Below are 18,857 nucleotides of genomic sequence, written 5' to 3' on the forward strand. Positions count from 1 at the left end.
CTTAAACAGTAAATTTTTTTAAAATGTTAATTAGTTGCTGAGCTAGCTGGGGTTTGAAGCAAACTTGGAAAGGAGGAGGGAGTTTGTACTCTGTAGGAAGGTCATTTAGCAGAGCTAACATAGGCTGGAGTCTCCCCTCCAGTGTGGATGAGACTTTGCAGGTACAGCACAATTCTTTTATGTTGTTTTAAAAAAATACAAAAATGGTGCGTTCTTGCAGCAAGAACCTCTTCTCCGACATGCTGGATCCACAGGGCTATTTCCTTTACTCTGAGTCCAACAGGATTTTCTCTAGTATACTGTCCTTTGATGAGCAGAATCCAAAAACCCCTCCAAACTCAATAGCTTAAGTACTGACGAGTCAGAGCGTGGGGTCAAGCGAGGAGAGTCATACTCGAGTCAAGACCTAGAACCCAGCCTTGTTGCGTTTAACATAGTAAACACCCAGAGCTGGAGTGGGGAGGGTCACCTCTGAGGCACACTGAGGCCGTCGGGTGAAAGTGTGATTCCTGATGACAGGGTTCTGAGGTCTGGAGACCCTTTCTCCACGCACACAGAGGGGAACAGGTGCTGGGAACAGACCACTGTGGTGGCCACTGCAGGCTGGTGTTCTGCCTGCAACAGGACCACCTCTTCTCCCAGGAGCCAGCCGCACCACCTCCTTAGAGCATAATCTGCTAATTTAGTTACAATTATTTATAGTTCAGTTCTGTGCATAACTGTGTGTGTTTTATACACATAGTAACATAGAATTAGAAGTGATTTTAGCTTTCTTTGCTTGTCTGCTTTTCAACAATACATTGAACATTGTGTGTGTGTGTATATGTAGAGAGAGGATATATATTTTATATATGTGTGTGTGTGTGTATATATGTATACACACATGTATAAAATGACCCAAGCTTCCTCCGCCAGCCTTCAGGGCTCACTGTGGGGAGGAGCTCATCTCTATTGTGTATCTCTTCTGACCAGATTCACTCTCTACCTCGCTGGCTAGGAGGGAGTGTCTCTGTTTCTGCCTTCAGAGCCCAGACTTAGGTTACAAAACCAATAAAAAGTGGAGATGATGGAAGTGGTCATGCACTCCTACAGATGGCTGGGCCTTAGTAGAAGGTGATGCTGTGTAATTAGTTGTCAGAACAGAACTATCCCTATTTCAGGCTCCTCCTATATTTTTAAAGGAACATTCAACAGTGAAGAAATGTTTGTGCTACCACTTCCATATTTATTTCCAAAACATTTATACCATATGAGAATCCAGAACACCTTTCCCAAGCTTTGGATGCAAAACGCTCAGCATGAGTACCCTGGCGGACTTCCCCTGTGGGTGCTGTGGGGCAGTCCCTGAAGGTATGTTTCGATGCAAACAAATCCAGACATTCTACAAGAGGGGTTTACCCTTGAGCTGAGCTCATTCACCTCTGCCTGGCCATTGATCCTGTGGCCAAATCATATTTGTGTAGAAGGAAAAAATCCAAGTCAGTTAACCACACAACAAATGCTAAATAAAACCATGGTCAAGCGGGGACGTTTCTGTGCTGCTCAGGAAGACGAGGTTTCTTAATCTCATGGAGTAACAGAAGTTACTTGGGGGAATTTTGGGTGTTTGTGCTCAACTCTTTGGGATTTAAACAGCAACCTTTCTGAACACGGGACTTTTGCCTGCAGCAACACAAGCTAAGGCAAGCAGTTGCCTTGGAAGGACCAGCAGCAGAGCTGGCGGGAGGCAAGTGGGGCAGCTCACGAATGGGTCCCATTCTTTCTGCCCAGCAGGACCAGCCTTGAGCACATCTGCCTGCCTCCTCAAGCTGCCCCGTCACACTCTCCCTGCCGGGCTGGCCTTACCACCTGCCGCTCCCAGGTTTCCTTACCTCTGCTCAGGCTATTGTGGAAATGTGTGCCCTTGTGTACTGCTTAGCACTGTACATTCTGACATTTTAAAACTATGACGTGCAGCCATTTAAAAATGCATAGAAGAGCATATAATAACATGGAGGTATAGAAAGCAGATTACAAAACAGTATGACTCTTTTGTAAGAAAAACAAAAGAAATTTAATAAAACGAGAGTGTCCACCTATCCATAGACTGGAAGGATAGCCAACATGTTAACAGTGAGAGCTCCAGGTGGTAGAACTACAGGTGATTGTAACATGTTTTGGTTTGTCTGTTTCTCAACAATGAACATGTCTTACTTTGGTCCTGTGTCCATCCCCTCAGTTTTGGTGACAGTGGGCAAGCTCAGTATGATATAAGATGTTAAAAATGACCATAGCTTCAGAAGGACCTTACATTTCTACTATTTGGCGTCCCATTGGGGCCAGGAGCTTCGCATTGGCTCTGGGAGCTCACCCGTTAGAAGCTGTTGGAAGCCATGGGCTCCACAAGACTTGTGGAAGGGGACCCTCAGCCTACAGGACAGGGAGTTAGTCTCTGAGTTCATCCAGTGTGACCTGATTTACTGCTTCAAGAAGTGTCTATGTCTGTAATCTCCTGAAACCAAAACCACTGGGCTTGCCCATAGTTACAAACTGAGGATGAGCCAAAGAACAAAAACAAAAAGAAAGTGCTTTCCAGCAACTCACCTGCTGTTGCTACAATCTGTTTTCCTCTCTCACCCTTTGCCTGACCTCACCTGGGGATGCAGGGGAAGGGGGGGCGGTTTCCACAGGTATCCTGAGCCCAGCTGCCAGCTGCTGGTTGTGACGAAATAATACTGAGGAAGAGACTTGCTTCCTTCTTCCTCGTCCCTCCTCAGCCATTGCTTATTCCCCTCCCTTAAAACTAACCTCATCCGCCCAGCCAGGCATGTCTCAGAGGTTGAGCATCGACCTAGGATCCAGGCGATCGGGGTTTGATTCCCGGTCAGGGCACATGCCCGGGTCGTGGGCTCGATCCCCAGTGGGGGGCGTGCGGGAGGCAGCTGATCAATGACTGTCTCATCATGGATGCTCCTATCTCTCTCTCCCTCTCCCTTCCTCTCTCTGAAATCAATAAAGATATACTTAAAAAACAACAAACTAACCTCACCCACCCTGTCAGCGCCTGCCACAGTCCCCTTTTGAGTTGTTCTGCTAAATCTTCTTTTCCCCTCTTGTCTTGCAGTCCACCGAAACCCACTGTGTTCATCTCTGGTGTCATCGCCCGGGTAAGAGCCTTCATCACACAGGCCTCAGCATGCGGTCTTTGGGTCCCTTGTGTCTTTGCTTTGTCATCTCCTGTCCATGGAGCATATAGTGAGGAATTAGGAAGTGTGACGACATGGAGCACACAGCGGGAGCGGAGCAGCTGCCTCTCCTCTTCCCTCACCTGTCTCCCTTCTCTTTAGACTCCTCGGCGGGGTCACAGCTACCCATGGGCCAAGTGCCTCTGGAAGACCTGTGAGCTGAGAATTTTTACATTTTTAAATGGTTGAAAAAAGTTTAAATAAGAATTCTGTGTCTTGACATGTGAAAAGTATATGCAATTCAGACTTCAGTGGGCATGGGTGAAGTTTTTGTGGCACACAGCCACGCCCAGCAAGTATGCATCACCTGTGACTGCTTTCAGGCTGCAGTGGCTGAACCGAATATTTGAGGCAGAGAGTATGAGTCTCAACGCCTGAAATATTTACTCTCTGACATGACAGAAAATGCTTGCCAACCCCTGGACTAAACTCAAGGGTGTTCATCATACTCTTTACATTTCAAGAGCCCCCTCTTGTGGTGAGACCCAGCATTTTGTAACTACGGACCTCCCAACAGCTAACTCCCTTTGTGAGGGGGATGCACTAACACCACCCACTTTTCTGTGGCTCACAGTACATCTGAGGACTTAGCATATGGTGTGCAAAAAAATGTCACTGCCAGGGACAGCTCACCACAGCCATCCAGAGATGCTGGGACAGACAAGTGGCACATTTACTACTTGTGAGAAAATTAAATGCAGACACAAATTCGAGGTCAAGCATGGCCAGTTGGCTCAGCCAGAGCAGCCATGCTCCAGCCTGCCCAGGGTGGATGGGCCCTGCTCCTATTACACAGGCACAGTTGGCACACAGTGATTTTCCCTGAAAACAGCCAGTACCTTCTCCGAGTCTCGGCAGATCGAGTCAGGTGCTATCTCACACTTTAGCCCTGCCCTGTGTTTCCTTCCTAGCTCTCAGCTGTGGCGGCAAATCTGAATTTAAGACCTTGGATTTGGTTCTGTGTGGCCCCTAGTTCAAAAGATTATAAGAGCAGTTCTAGCAGAAGAAAGACCCAAACACACTTAGTTCCCAGTGAGTCACATGGTGTGGGGACAGAGACAGCGAGCATCCTCACCTGGGTGGTACCTGGCCCTCCGTGCCCCTTAGCTCCCCAGAGAGCTTCAGGACTCCCACAGCCCCAGGAGATAGGCTTCTCCCTGCCCATTCCATCACCTGTGCTGCAGGGACACGGTGAACCCGGGTTGGGGCCTTGCTCCTGCACAAACCCAGCTATTCAGTGTTGATGAACCCAGACTTTCCTTCTATGTCTCCCACAGGGTGACAAAGACTTCCCCCCGGCGGCTGCCCAGGTGGCTCACCAGAAGCCCCATGCCTCCATAGACAAGCATTCATCCCCAAGAACCCAGCACATCCAGCAGCCTCGCAAGTGACCAGCGAGGACCAGCACCCTCCCCAGCCGTGCCTGGTTCCCGGCATTTGGTATTTCCCCAGCAAAGTGAACTGCATTTTCTTCCAAACACTTTTCCACTGGGAAATCTAAGGCAAAGCAAAGCACCCTTTCTTTGCCTTACATTTCCATATTGAAGCTAGAAACAGACCCCAAACCTTGTCCCCAGGGAGTCCTGTTCAGTGACTGAAGGTCACTGTGCCATTAGCAGAACTTGCTGAGCCCTGAGCAAAATGAAGTTGCTCAGGGTTTAACTTTAGATCTGTTTCAGCCATTGGCTACAATTCTTGCCCGTGGTCCCTAAAACAAGAGGGCACAAATTTGGGAGGGTTAGAGTAGGATTAGGGGGAAAACTCAATCATTTCATGCTTTTTAGTACTAGGGCATTAAAATCTTCAAACCCACAGGAGCATTAGAAATGCAGCTGTTAATTACAGGGATGGGTTTCAGAAAGAGCAGAAAGACTTAAAACAGACCACAGAAACCCTGAATGTCACTCCCTGTGTGACAAGGGGTCCCTGTGCAGGGTGACACCAGGCAGTACCAGGACAATGAAAGAAAAGCTTGCATCTCTAAAATGGCTCTTTTATTCCAGGAGTCATCTTGCTGAAAAATTAGAATGTAGGTCGTTTGCCCAAAGATAGTACTTCTGGAATGAGATCTCAGGGTGGGTCCCAAGTCCGGCACTGCCTTGCCATTGAGACAGGCTATGCCAGAGAAATTGAGGCAGACCTGCATTTGTCATTACTCACCTCTGTAGCAGTTTTGAGTTATGGAAGTGATCACTGACCACGTAGATGTATAGCAATTCTGGAACTCCACAGCAAGAGCATAGAATGCCTCGAGGGAGAATTGAATACATAGAGAACCAGGCCAAAACCTGCCCTTTGTCTCCCTGGGAAAGCTAGAAATACCACAGCCCATTTGAGCTAGAAAAGCCTCTTGTCAATCAGTCCAACTGTCCAGAATTCCTTCTGCCTGAGTGCACAGTTGCCTGGCCCACGTTCACTTGGGCACATCAGATGGTCCCATTTCTGCACGCGTTTCCTTCCCAGAGCCACCCTAGACTGCTCTCTGGCTCTCGGCTGTGGAGTGCCCTACTTTTCTGAAAAGCCAAAGGGCTCCTTCACTGAGATGTTCAGATCTTCCCAAGCAGATGCTCTTGGAGAGGGCACGGCCCCTACCGCCCCACTGGCCAACAGTGGCTTTTGCCGCAGGCTAGCACTGTGCTGTGAGCAGCGTGCACCCCACCATCCTCTCGATACCGTTATCAAATCCATGGCTGCGACTGGTAGAAGTGGCGCAGACCTAGTCAGGCCCACCTTGCCCTCCCCCGAGGGAGAAGCACCACGCTGGCATTCTGAAGGCAGTGTTTGGTTTCCTGCCCCACTGACTTGAGGAAGCTGGCGTCTAACCTTCAAGGTACCATATGATCACATCTGGTATTTCTCAATTTCTGAGAGGTTGGTATACACTGAGGCTGGCTTTTGGAAAGGTACACTTGGTGGGCAGCACTGTGGTGAGACACACAGAGCAAGCAGCTCCCCACCCCCACCTCCCAGAGTTGGCATCTCAGAAGGGATGCTGAGAGCAGGCAGCTCTAGGTCAGGCCTGTGCAGACCATTGCACCCTCCGCTACAGAAATTCAGATGCGTTGTTGACACTTGGTTTTGCAGCCAGGAGCGCCATGCTGTTTCCCAGGGGGCGTATTTCGTGTACTTGTAGCTGCATCTGGCTTGTACCTGTGGGCTCCAGGTCATTGAAAGTATAATGTTTTCCTGAATGAGTGTATCAATTGTTAACTTCAAGAATAATACTGATTATAATAAAGCCCCTGCATTTCTTCTCATGGTTTGCTTTTTCTTACATTTCAGAGATTTTTCTTTTACATTTTACTAGGGTTGCCAGATGGTTTCTATAGAAACACAGACATTCATGCATGATGGGTATTTTCACAAACTGTTTCACAGACACAAAGTCAAACTATTGGACATGTGGCACCTCGAGTCTAATCATCTACTTTAAAATGTCCTAAAATGGAAAGGCTTAAGGCAGTTGATTAAAGCATCTTATTTGGGCCTAGCAGCTGGCCCTGTGCTGGGGGTCCTTTGGGAGCAGACTTAGGAAGGAATTACTAGCAGGAAGCTCAGGGTCGCTCTGAGCAGCTTTTGACAAGACGTTTGCTTTTCTCTAAAGGTCTCCTGTAACCTGTATGAGTAGAATACAAAAATAATCACAACTATTCAAACTTGAGGTCACAGATCACAGAATCAAATCCCAGCTTTGGGCTGGGAGGTCCCTCATTGGCCAGGCGAGGACCTGGGATGTGATGTGATCTGGAATGTGACTCCTGTGCACGCGAGCACATGCCCGAAGCAGAGCAGTACTGCTGCCTGTCGGTCCCAGTTCTTTCCACAAGCTCGGTGTGGATGCACATGAGCCCAGGGAGCAAAACTGGTCAGGGCTGCGGGAGGGTCTGGTGGGGGGGAGACTCTGCCAGACCCAGCAGGTTTTTAATTAATTAATTATTTTGAAAACATCTGCCACCTGCCCCGGCACCGTGGCGCTCTTCTGCTGTTCTGCAGCTTTTTCCAACTTCACATCTGCTGTGCTGCTTAAATGCTTCTTCTTACAAACCCAAAGTAAACCTTTTCCCCCCCAAGACCTGGCATCCTGCTGGCCTCTGCAGTATCAAAACAAAACAAAACAAAACCAGGCATTGCGTAACCCTCCCAGGACGCGTCTATACCATATGTTCCTGAAAAACAGGCTGAGTGGGTGGTGACAGTTAACCAGGAAACTTTGAGTACTTGGATTTCTCTCTTCTGTAGTTGTATTAGCCAGGGTTCTCCAGAGAAACAGCCAATAGGATGTGAATAGTAGGTAAGGTAGGTAGGTAGGTAGATAGGTATTTGTTTTAAGGAACTGGCTCACGTGATTCTGGAAGCTGGCAAGTCCCAAATCTACAGGGTGGGCCAGCAAGCTGGAGACCCAGAGAAGAGCCAGTGTTGCAATTCAAGTCCAAAGGCATCTACTGACAGAATTCCCTCTTACTCGGAAACAGGGACAGGATCAGGTCAGTCTTTGTTCTATTAAAGGCCATCAGCTGATTTGATGAGGTCCAGCCACATTATGGAGGGCACTGTACCTCACTCAAAGCCCACTGATTTAAATATAAATGTCAACCAAAAACACCCTCACAGAAACATCCAGAATAATGTTTGACCAACTATCTGGGCACTGGCCTAGCCAAGTTGACACATGAAATGAACAAATCATCACATGAGTTCATCGATGCTCATTTTTCTTGAGACCTTCAAAGCATCTGGGATCTGTTTTCACTTTGACCACGTTGAAGCATCCAAACGTCTCGACATTTTGTCTGACGTTAAACTTCCTCTTCCAAACAGACTTTCTAAAATTCAATTAAGGGAGGGCGCTTAAGACGAGAAAATAAAATTTTTCTCATCTTCCCCTTTAATCCTAAATATTATTATAAATCCAACTGCTGTGCTTTCAAAAAATCCAATTTGTCACCTGGAAAAGACCCAGCACGATAGGACATAATGAACTGATATAATCTGGGGGATTTGGAACTCTACCCAGAAGCCCTGAATGAGCTTTTTGATTGCATTTCCGCATTGTCATCCGCGCTGCCAAGGGTCACCTAAAAGAGAGAGCCCGACTTTTTGTAGCACAAAGGCTGTTTCTGTACAAATTGCCAGAAACTGACTTGTGTCATTCTTTAACTAGCGATGGTTTGAGAACATGGACTGTGCTTAGAGTTCTGATAACGAAGTTCATCATCTCTAGAACAGTCTTCCCACCTGGGGGCGGTGTTGCCCTCAGAGGACATTTGGCAATGTCTGGAGACATCTTTGGTTGTCACAACTGAGGGTTTGGGAGGGATGCTAGTGAGTAGCATCTAGGGAGCAAAGGCCAAGGATGCTGCTAAAAACCTGACAATCCACAGGACAGCCCCCACCACAAGGTATTATCCAATCCGAATGTCAGCAGTGCCGAGGCTCAGAAACCCTAATGACCCTGTTCTAGAAGTCCATACTTACCATATTGCAGCTAAACTATTAAAGGCCAATTCCCCTCCTGCTGGAATCTTGAAAATAAAACAATATATGTGTTCCAGTGGCAAGGATACCCAGTGGAAGCAGCTAAGGCTCAAGCTGTGTCCGCTTTTCAGTCCCTGGAGCAGAAAATAGCAAATTGCTCTGATGCAGATTTGCTCCTGGATGCAGTGGAAGTTTCCAGATAAAGCAAGCCTTTTCCTGCAGGGAGGCATGCGACGCACCTACAGCATCAGGGTTGTTTTCTCAGTCACCGATACAAAGAAGAGCAGAGATAAATGCCTCTCGGTGGCTTCCCGAGCACGCTCACCTAGACAGGCCTGCCAGGCACCCAGGTTTTTGTCTCATTCCCAAAAGAAGGTCTGGAAGCCTCTTTCCAAACGATTAAAGCCTGTTTTCCAAAATGAACCATGTGTCTAAAGCTGATTAACCCAACTCCACGGAGTGAAGAGCAAAAGAGGAAAATGGGCCCCTCTCTGCAGAGCGAGCAGCTAAGCGCGAGGGGGAGGCCAGGGCGTCAGCTCACCTGGCATCCCTGCCCCCTGGCACGGCCCCCTCCCGCAGCTCCCCTCCACAAGCCCCCCTTTCCATCCCAGGAGGAGGAATGAGAGGCCAGCTGTGACCTCTCCACTGCCTGGAGCGCAGGCTGGAGATTCTCGCATCTTCCTTCCCCTCGGACACTGGGGGTGTTGGATGCAGCTTTTGGCTGCAGCATATACAACTAGGTGACGTCACACGGGACAAAGCACAGAGCATGAGAGGGAGCAAAGGTCTGCGGAAGTCACGAGCTTAGCGTACAATTCCTACCTTCAGTGTCAGTGATGCCTCTGCCTCGGTGTCGGGGTGGAGACCCGGGCTCAGTCACCTGAAAAGCGCTGTTTCCGGGGCCGTCGCTCGCTGGGGAAGGCCCGTGTGACTACAGAAGTGGTTCGGGCTCAGTGATCCCCACTTCCGGTTAGGCCAAGTGAACGGCTATCAGATGTTGTGTCACACCGGAACCGAACAGGCAAACCGGAAACCAGGGCAGGGTGAGAAACGCACATCCTGACCTGTGTCACCTCTCAGAGGGTCTGAGAACGGGCCTCTTAGGCGGCTCCGCCCTAGGCTCGGGAGACGCGATGGGCTCCCCCTCGGGGCTGCCCTTCTGCTGATCGGGGCTGGAAAGACCTTGACCCCGTCAGTCTGGGTCACTGCTCCTGGCGCTGAGGACATCACCGCAGCTAAGCCAGCACAGATGACAGAGTTCACTAAAGCGTGACCGCAGTGCAGCCCCGGGGCCAGGAGCGGGCACCTCTCCACCTGCGGAAGGCCCGGTGTGGGCCAAGGCGCTCGCCAGACCGGGGTGGCACGGGGCCGGGGGCGGAAGGCTCCGCCCGGCTGTCCCTGGGGAGACTCCCTAGTGGAGGGCGCTGCAACTCGGCTCTTTGAAACACGCGTGTCCTCATCACCACTGCAGCCGTGTTGCGCTGATCTCTCTCCCGTGACGGTCGCTGGGGTTCTTGAGAGGCATTCCTGATCACCTGGAGGGCATGGAAGCAGAGAAGAGCTGACAGTCCCCTAAGGACTGTCACTCAAGGTGGTGAGCACGGAGCCTGTGCCCAGAGCGGGCCCCAGCCTCTCCCTGTCCCGCACCAGCACAGACAGGGTGTGCAGCACTCATTCAGAGGCCTCTTCTTCAAAGAAACGCGTACGACTGCCAGGATCACAGAGAAAACATGTAGCAAAGCCAGGCCTGGACCCGTCTGTCTGTCTGTCTCCAAAGACCTTTCCCCACGCAGCTCAGAAGATGTGTATTGTCGTTTGGTTTAATTAAGCTAGCCAAGCATCCACTTCCCCGTATGCTTTTCTGGGAGAAGAGCCAGGCTGAGTCTAATAAAGCGGAGTATCTTCCACACTGTGTTTCCACCGAGCTGATTTAGCTGGTTTCCATTGTCATTTAATGTCCTGCTCGGCAAACACCAACGCCTTCATCAACACGGCCTAATCGGCAACGTCCTGAGAGCCATTTGGTAGTAAGACAGCCACCGCCACCCCCTCGGCCAGTGGGAAGCAGCCGGTGGTGGGGCAGTTTTCTGGCTCCCGGGCTGACCGACTGAGGAGGCAGATCACAGCCCAGGAGAGCTTTGGGCCTCCTCCCACTGCCGCTCCTCTCCAGGAACAGAGCTCGGCCCCGGGAATGGCCTCTGGACACCTCAATTGTCCAGTGTGGGATGTCCTGTGTTCGGCCACCCCCTTAGCCCCAGGGCAAGAATCCCTCCATCAGTGAGGTAGATGAGAGGCCATCAAAACTAGGAAGCAATGGGATTTTCAGGAGATGGGGCTGCAGGAAGGAGAGCAGGAGGAAGGGTCACGAAAGCCGAGCTCTTGGCTCGAGCACCTGGGCAGATGGTGAGGCCATGCGCCTGATGAGGAAACTGAAAACAAAGCAACAGAAACAGGTTGAGGAGGAAATCGAGGGCCATCTGGAAAGCGGGATGGAGGTGCCTCAAAAAAATCAAAACTAGAACTACCCTATGACCCAGCAGTATCTCAAGGGCCTGAGTCCGGGACCAAAATGAGTGTGTAGAGTTAGGGAAACACCGGCTGGCACTGGGGATGGGGTGGGACAGCGGGCCCAGCCCTGCACAGCAGTGGGAGGGAAAGAGGAAGTGGTTGCCTTTCCCACCCCCAACCTATGACCTCTCACCCCTCAAAGAGCATCATGCACTTCAGCCAAGGGAGGAGGCGGGGATGGGAGCCCCATTCCAATGGGTTTGGCCAAGAAGGAGGTCAAGTTTCCACCTTTCAATGACCACTCAGGACAGTTAGCAGGTTGAAAGTTGGTCCTTTCCAGTGGGCAGCCCAGGGAGAGGAGTCCCTGAACCCTCCTGTCTCTGGTGGCCCACAGAGCAGCCCTATCCAGCTTCCCAACTAGGCTCTTACACTAATAAAGCTTATTTTTTCAATAAGAGTTAATGACAAATTGAAGTCATATCCTTACAGCTGACTTCTTGATAGCCTATTTTTTAAATAACATTTAGAAGTACCAAGGCAGATTTGCCTTGGAGTCATTTATTTTATATTTTATTATTTTTTATTCTTTTATTTTTATATTTTATTTTTTATATATATTTTTAGCCAGGAAAACCTAAGGGAGAGCAGTGACCTGTGAGACCTGGGATCTGGTGACTTTGCTGCAGGGACAATGTGATCCAAGATGGGATGCTGCAGGCAGCTGACAATTTACCTGAACAGTTTGTGCATCAGTTTGTTTTGTCAGCAGACTGGAGGTTTCCAGGCCATTTTTAATGTCCCCACTGCTGGAAGCCAGCCCAGTCACCATCAAGGGAGACAGCAGGAGTGACCTGCTGGGAGCCAGTGACCATGTGAAGGGCAAGGTTGTGCACTATCAGCTGGGGAAATAGACCACCATCCCCCTCCTCCACTTACTTTTCATGTCCCAGTTCTCAGGCTTTTTGAACAGGCCTATCCCTTGTATGTTACCTGCCTATTTACCAGTATTTCCACCCATCACATACACACATCATTTGCTCTTTCACAAACAACAAATACAAATAATCTCCAGTAACAATCTTGACCTAGTTTTTTTTTAAATTTGACTTCTTAGTTAGGGCCTTCCTTAATAATTTTAATTTTTGATTTTTAATGCATCAGACTTCAGATTTCCTAAATGTAGAGAACTTTCCAAATAAATAGGAGCTGTTTGTTTTCAGTCCTATCAAATATAACCTAAATGACGAATCGTGTGTGAATGTAATTTTTCAGAGCTAAGCTAAAAAGAAAAAACAAAGTTTCTATAAATCAGAAGAAAATATAGAAATGTTAATTTGGGGGTAGGAAAAAACTGTCTTAAAGAAATACAAAATGTGAATATTTTTAAAACTTAGTTTGACAAGTTTTAAATCATAAAACTGTTAGATGAGACACTTGAAAGATAAGTGATAAAATGGGAGAAAATAAACACAATGTGTGTCAAAGATCTATGATCCAAAACTTGTAGCAAACTCCTACAAATCAGTAAAAATTACACCCAAAAAATAGAAGAAAAATTGAGAAACAGATATAAATAAGAAAGTTTTATAACAGGAAATAAAAGTAGCCTAAAGACACATGAAAAGATGCTCAACCTTGCCAATAATTGGGGGAAATGAAAATGAAAACGAGATAGTTTTGTTTAACTATCGGATTGGCAAAAATTTAGAAAGTCTGATGAACAGCAAGTGTTGCTGCAGGTGCGAAATGACCTCCTTTGTCCATCGCCAGTGGGCACGTACTCAGCAGCCTCAACACAGCAGGGACCACTGAAATTAAACTGTGTCTTCCCTTCTGCCTGGCAAATTCCACTTTTGCACTCCTGTCTTAGGAAAAGATTCGCTTGTGTACACAAATAGGTAAGTTCAAGGCTCTTCCTGACTTGTACGAAATAAGAAGCAGAAATGCTGTAATAGTCCAACATGAAGAAACGGTCAAACGAGCCGCGATGCACCTCTCCCGAGGAACACTGTGCAGGAATCAGCAAGGTGGAAGGAACTAGAGCATGCTCTCCCCGGCCCGGGCCAAAGAAACGTGTACGCGGCGCCGTCTCATCTGGACTACACCTCACGGGAAGAACACAGAGGAAGGTATTTCCAGAAACACCCACAAGTAATTGGCTGAGGGACTGCCCCAGGGGAGGGTGAGTCACTTTTCCCCTGAGACCCTTTAGTAGTGTTTGGTTGATTTCTCCTGTGTTTGAACATTACTATTTTAGCTGTTAAAAGAAAATTAATTTTTAAATTCCTTAAATAGCTTTCCAGAGTCATGTTCTAAGTAAAGAAACTAAAGACCAACATTTGCATTGCACCATTTAGGTAAAGGAACGCTCGGAAAAACAAAGCTATATTTTTGTTTCGAATTGTGCAAATACTTGGAAACATGACTGAAGGATGCCTATGAAGTGCAATCTGAGAAGAGGTGGCCTGCAAAGAGGTTATTTTAATGAATGAGAAAGTACTCATCGATTACTTGAAACATTTTTAAAATGTTACCTTTGAAAAATAAAGTAAAAGTGTGTCAGAAGGAAAAAGTGCACATTTATTCCGTCAAAATAAGTGACATTAAAAATACTGGTATTTTACATTTTTCATTTTCTAATTTATATACACTTAGGTTTATTCAACTATTACACTATTTTACCATAAGAATGTTTATTCCCCATATTTTTACATTATCACATCTTTTTTCTACACTTTTCAAATATTAAGTATAGAATTTGCTAGAAGTTAAAAAGGAAAGACACATTCTTTCTGTTGAATAATACATCATATTTAACTTAAAGATTATTAACCTTTTAGATATCAAGAACTGAAGCTGCTGGGGTCACATTTATTTGGAGGTCCCAAAATAGCCCTGAGGTCTAAATAGGAAAAGTTCTCCCTTCGAAATAAAGCACTGAAATTTACAGAATTATATCTGTACTCCACATTTTTTAATATCCAGAAACTTATCGGATTTTTAGAAACAACAATGAAAATAGCTTTACATTCAAAAAAACAGAGCTTATACCAAGATGAAACATCACTGGAAACCCGGCACCCTGTGCAGTCTGATCACACACATCCCCAGACCCCCGATAAACGCCAGGCAGGAAGACCTGAATGAACTGAGAGTTAATAAAATAAAATTAGCTGTTCTGGATTCTCTGAATGGGGGTATTACTCAAATTCCTTCGGATGTTCTGAAGGCTCTCAGGGCTGCTGGTAACATTTCTGGGTGTATAGCTTCCTTGTGTGGTTTTCATCAAATTCAACATAGATGTGCAGTTCCAAACGAGCTTCTAGAACGTCTGTTCCCCGAATGGTGTTAAAGTGCTTCCACGTGACCCCCCAAAACTTCACAACGCATCAGGTCAACACAGGCCCTGCTCTACCTGGGATGGCTGGCCCATTCTTGTCTCTCCCCTACATTTTCCTTAAAAATAATACAAAAGTGTCACATTATGATGAAACAATTTCTCTCAAAACCCAAATTGTGCTACCTTTGATCAGGGTATCTAACACTGAGGCAGACTTGGGGAAACCTTGCACTTATAAGGGTTAAATGTGGATTCTATGGTTAGCCTGGTACCAAGTCTCAGAGAAGTCAGCTCCCACCCTGGGGCCACGGGCTGACTGCTCAGCAGAGCTCTCCAAGCAGAGTCCTCTCTGATCAGGGTCCTTTCATGACAAGCGTCAAAGGCCGAGAGATGACCCAGATCCTGCTATAGGACCTTGAGGGGAGCCCCGTAGGAGTCGCCTGGGCAAACATTACCACTGAAGAAAAAGACCTGCATTATGACACACTGGCTGTGTTACAGATCCCATTGGCCAGAGTGCCCCAGTTGGCCTTAGGCTGTCCAGTCCTCCTGAACACACACCATCCAAGCAGGTCACCCTGACATTCTCCAGGAGCCACAGTGAAGCCACAGGAGCAGTCACCTTTGTGAGCATAAAGCCAGGTCTCCTTTCATGTCACACACACGCACACTCACACCTTATCACACACTGCCCACCTTGGCACAGCTTACCGCTGAGGGCTGTCACTGCGCTGCAGGGGCCACACCTGTCAGGCAGGTCTTCTTTCAGGCTGGGTCAGAGCAAGGAAACTGTGTATGCAGCATTGCCATTCACCTGAGTCACTCAAAAATTAGTTCATCAATCCAGCTAGTTGTAGGGTTTTCTAGTTCTTTCAAAAAACAACCTCCAGAGGAATGTCTTTAGCCACTTATTTTAAATGTTTAGGAAGAACCCTGTGAATTCAAGGGCACAGAAGTGAGCACCTATTCAAGTGTTATACAGATGCCCAAAACAAGTTCTAAATGCACTGGGGCGCAAGATCGAGGAGAGAGCAATCTGCGTGTTGGGAAGAACCGTTCTTGTGTTTAGTGCTTTGTGGCTGACAAGCCTGCTGGATGGTTTTCTACCCCGTACAGGTTCTGTCATAAACATGGCTTTGTCGTCTTATAAGGAGCGATTGTGCCTGACCTCCACCTCTCCTTCCCCAGGACACCCTGGCCCTCGTGGCAGTTGCCCAGATGAGACAGGGCTAACTTGAGCCTGCTGCACGGGAAACTGAGGCCCAAGTCCACAGGGCCAGGGCCCTGAAGCTGTGTGTGTGGAATACCTCAGGTGGGTGCAGAATCCAAACAGCTCCCCACCATGGACAGAAAGGGTGCTGAGCATGTTCGAATTTCCCAACACTGTAAACAAGAAAAAGTGCTAGTGTTTTGTCATGTAAAGGACTGGTTGTGACTAGGAGCTTCCAATAGTTTGTGATAAATCTTAATACTACCAGGAACAACCATGTTGTATTAAAATGGAAAAATGAGCGAACGTGAATCTCCAGGTGAACCCGGGGAAAGGAAAACACCGAAGAGCAGGGCTGTAACTCAGCTCCCAGAGCAAACGGAGCGAAATCATGAAAAGGCCGTCTTCTCTCCCTGTGTGCGGGAAGGCGGAAGGCAGCGCTCCTGCCAGAGGCTGCAGACACCAATCAGACCCACTCTGTAGTCTTGGCTCATTTATTTACCTCTCAGGGGTGCCTTCTTCGTAACTCAGTGCCCACGATTCTTCCCTGGGGACAGCAGGCTTCCCTTCCCTCGCAGGACCAGGGTCTGGCCGCACCCCATGCAATTCAGGTTCACAGACAGCAGCCTCGTCTCCGCGCTCGCTGGGCCTCCAGAGACCTGCTCGCCCCGACAGCAGAAGGGGGTGGGCAGAGGCAGCCTGGGACGGTCCCTCTGGCCCACAAGGCCCATTTTCCAGCAGACGTCATGAAATGTACCCTTTTCGGCAAAATGAGCCTCGAGTCTTAGGAGGGCCCGCCGTTGAGATGACGGAGGTATTGCAATTTCCCGTCTTCATATTCCTGAGGCGTCTCATGCTGCCTGTTGCGGGGAGCATCGGAAAGCAAAGGCCCTGATGCTACGCGCCGCGTTTCCCTAGTGCAGCCAAAGCCGTGGAGGTGCGGTCTCTGAACATCAGGCCACTCCGCATGACCTCCCCTCTTTTCCCTCCCTCCCAGCACAAGCATGGTGCCAGACTAGGGGTCTCATACTCGGTCCCCACGAGCACATAGAAAACTGAGTCCTTTCCCACCCCACACTCCAATAGCAGATGGGGAGGAGCCCGTTCCAGAGGTCAAAGCACGAATGGCCCGTCTGTGTTATCACAGCCCCTGCTACTCACACAGCGGGTGAGTTTCTTTTTTCAAATACAAAGGTTCAAATCCACAGAGGCCACTGAGAGGTGCTGAAATGACTCCATGTCCACCCCAGAGTCATTTCAGGCTCCAGGGTCCTGGGTTTCCAATAACCAGGAAATCTCGACCGAGGGGCAACCCCCAGGCATCTCCCTGGAAAACAGCAGCAATAACGTCTTCGATACATTTCTTCTGTCTAGTTTGATCATAGTTCACACAAACCTAAAAAGTATTAAAATATAATTCAAATTTGCCCCTATGTTTATATATAAATCCCTGAGAAGGTACCTGTCAACTTGAAATTTACTATTTATAGTTAATAAACATTAGGGGTGCAAGCAGACACCAGACCCTCCCCCCTCTGTACATTAAGCAGGGGTGGGTTGTCATCTGTTGGGAGAGAAACCTAGGGTTCCCTCCCTATAAGGGGGGGGGTGCGAGAATTCTAAACCACCGCAGAGAAATCTAGCCTTGGCTCACTGTTGGGGCTTTGGTGGTCATGACGCGGTCCTTCAGCAGGGATGGACGCCACGTTGCCTCTCTTAACGGCCTTGCTTTTCTGCCCATTTTAGACCTCAGAGTGGTGGGGCTAGGAATCAGCCAAACTTGGAGAAGAAATGGGCAGAGGGTGAAAAGATAAGTGAGGCAAAAAGAGGAGGTGAAGGGAAGGCAGGGAACGAATGTGACAGAGCCAAGAAAAGATGTGAAAATCAGAAGGGGCCATCAGTGCCCCTGACCCTGACCCTGGAGGACAGGGGCAGGGAATGACCCCTGAGTAAGATAATGCAGCCCTCCCATTCAAAGCAACAAATATATATAAACACAAAAAATGATCTTAAAGGAATCCAGATCAGACCGGCAGGGAGACCACTCCCACCTTGGGGACCAGCCCTCATCCTGTCCAAGGGGACTTGGCCAATCCCAGCTCTTAGGCAGAAGGCTGACCTGCAGCCAGCTACTAGCAGTGATGCTCAAAGTGGGCCCGCCCTCTGTGCCATTCTTCTCGTGCCTTTCTGGGATGAGGGAGGGACTCACTACAATCTGGCTTTCAAAGTTGAATTATCACCACACCTATCCCTCGTCAGTTCAGATGCAATGTGCAATATGGAGGGTTTTCGAGAGGGTGACACCCCTGACTGCCCAATGCCTCACGGTGCTGAGTGGGAGGGAACAGAGAGAGGCCAGTGCCACCCCACCCACAGCATGGGACAGCCGGGCTCTGGTCCCGATGCAGCAAGGAGCACCATCTGACCTGTGAAGGAAAGAGCTTCTAACTCGGTCTGTAATATTTTTAACCTATAGCTCCCAAGCAGGATGCTATTTAAATAAAGTGCTGTAAGGATGTCAGTAGTGCATATGTGATACGTACTCTACAACCCAGATGGCCAGAGATTCATGAGAATTTCTCAGTCCTTTGCAGATTAAAAAAAAAAAAAAGTATGGACAGAAAACACCCTCTGAGAGTTCAGGGCCCAGGGAGAGTCACATCCATGCTCAGCCAACGTTCCCACACCCTGGAAATTCCACAGAGTCCGTGAGGGTAAAGTGAACATCGGGGCAGCTAGCAAGGAAAAGGAAAGGAAGCCCACCCAGGGGACCTCTGGAACTGGGCCTGGGGGAGGCAGCCGCCCGGCCCTCTCCAGGGGCGTTTGCCTAAAACAAGGCTGCTTCACAGTCAGCTCTAATCCCTGTTTCCCTAACAATCACCCCTCTCCCCATCTCAGTGGTCTTCCCTCTGGGTTCCTTATCTTTCTGCATCTTTTTTACATTTTAACAACATCTGAATTCAATTTATCCAAGAGCACATAGGACTTAATTTTGCATTTCTAATAATAATAATGTATTAGATTTGCCCCGTTTATCCCCTGCTTAAAATGAGTGTAGTTCTAGCAATGACCCCGTGATTCTCCAGGCACGGATTCACAC

General features: G+C 48.3%; 1 protein-coding gene across 1 annotated transcript in view; it reads left to right on the top strand.

Annotated features, from left to right (window-relative positions):
• DAP (death associated protein) overlaps positions 1-6,481 on the top strand; it is a 48,605-nt gene extending 42,124 nt beyond the window's left edge. The window contains exons 3-4 of the mRNA XM_087815347.1: positions 3,104-3,146; positions 4,502-6,481. Of these exons, the coding sequence (XP_087671473.1) occupies positions 3,104-3,146; positions 4,502-4,615 (157 nt within the window). The 3' untranslated portion in view covers positions 4,616-6,481. The remainder of the gene's footprint in view (positions 1-3,103; positions 3,147-4,501) is intronic.
• The last annotated feature ends 12,376 nt before the right edge of the window (positions 6,482-18,857 follow it).

The sequence above is a fragment of the Miniopterus natalensis genome, chromosome 3, assembly GCF_054644295.1.
Source record: "Miniopterus natalensis isolate mMinNat1 chromosome 3, mMinNat1.hap1, whole genome shotgun sequence".
In the NCBI taxonomy this organism is placed as follows: Eukaryota; Metazoa; Chordata; class Mammalia; order Chiroptera; family Miniopteridae; genus Miniopterus; species Miniopterus natalensis.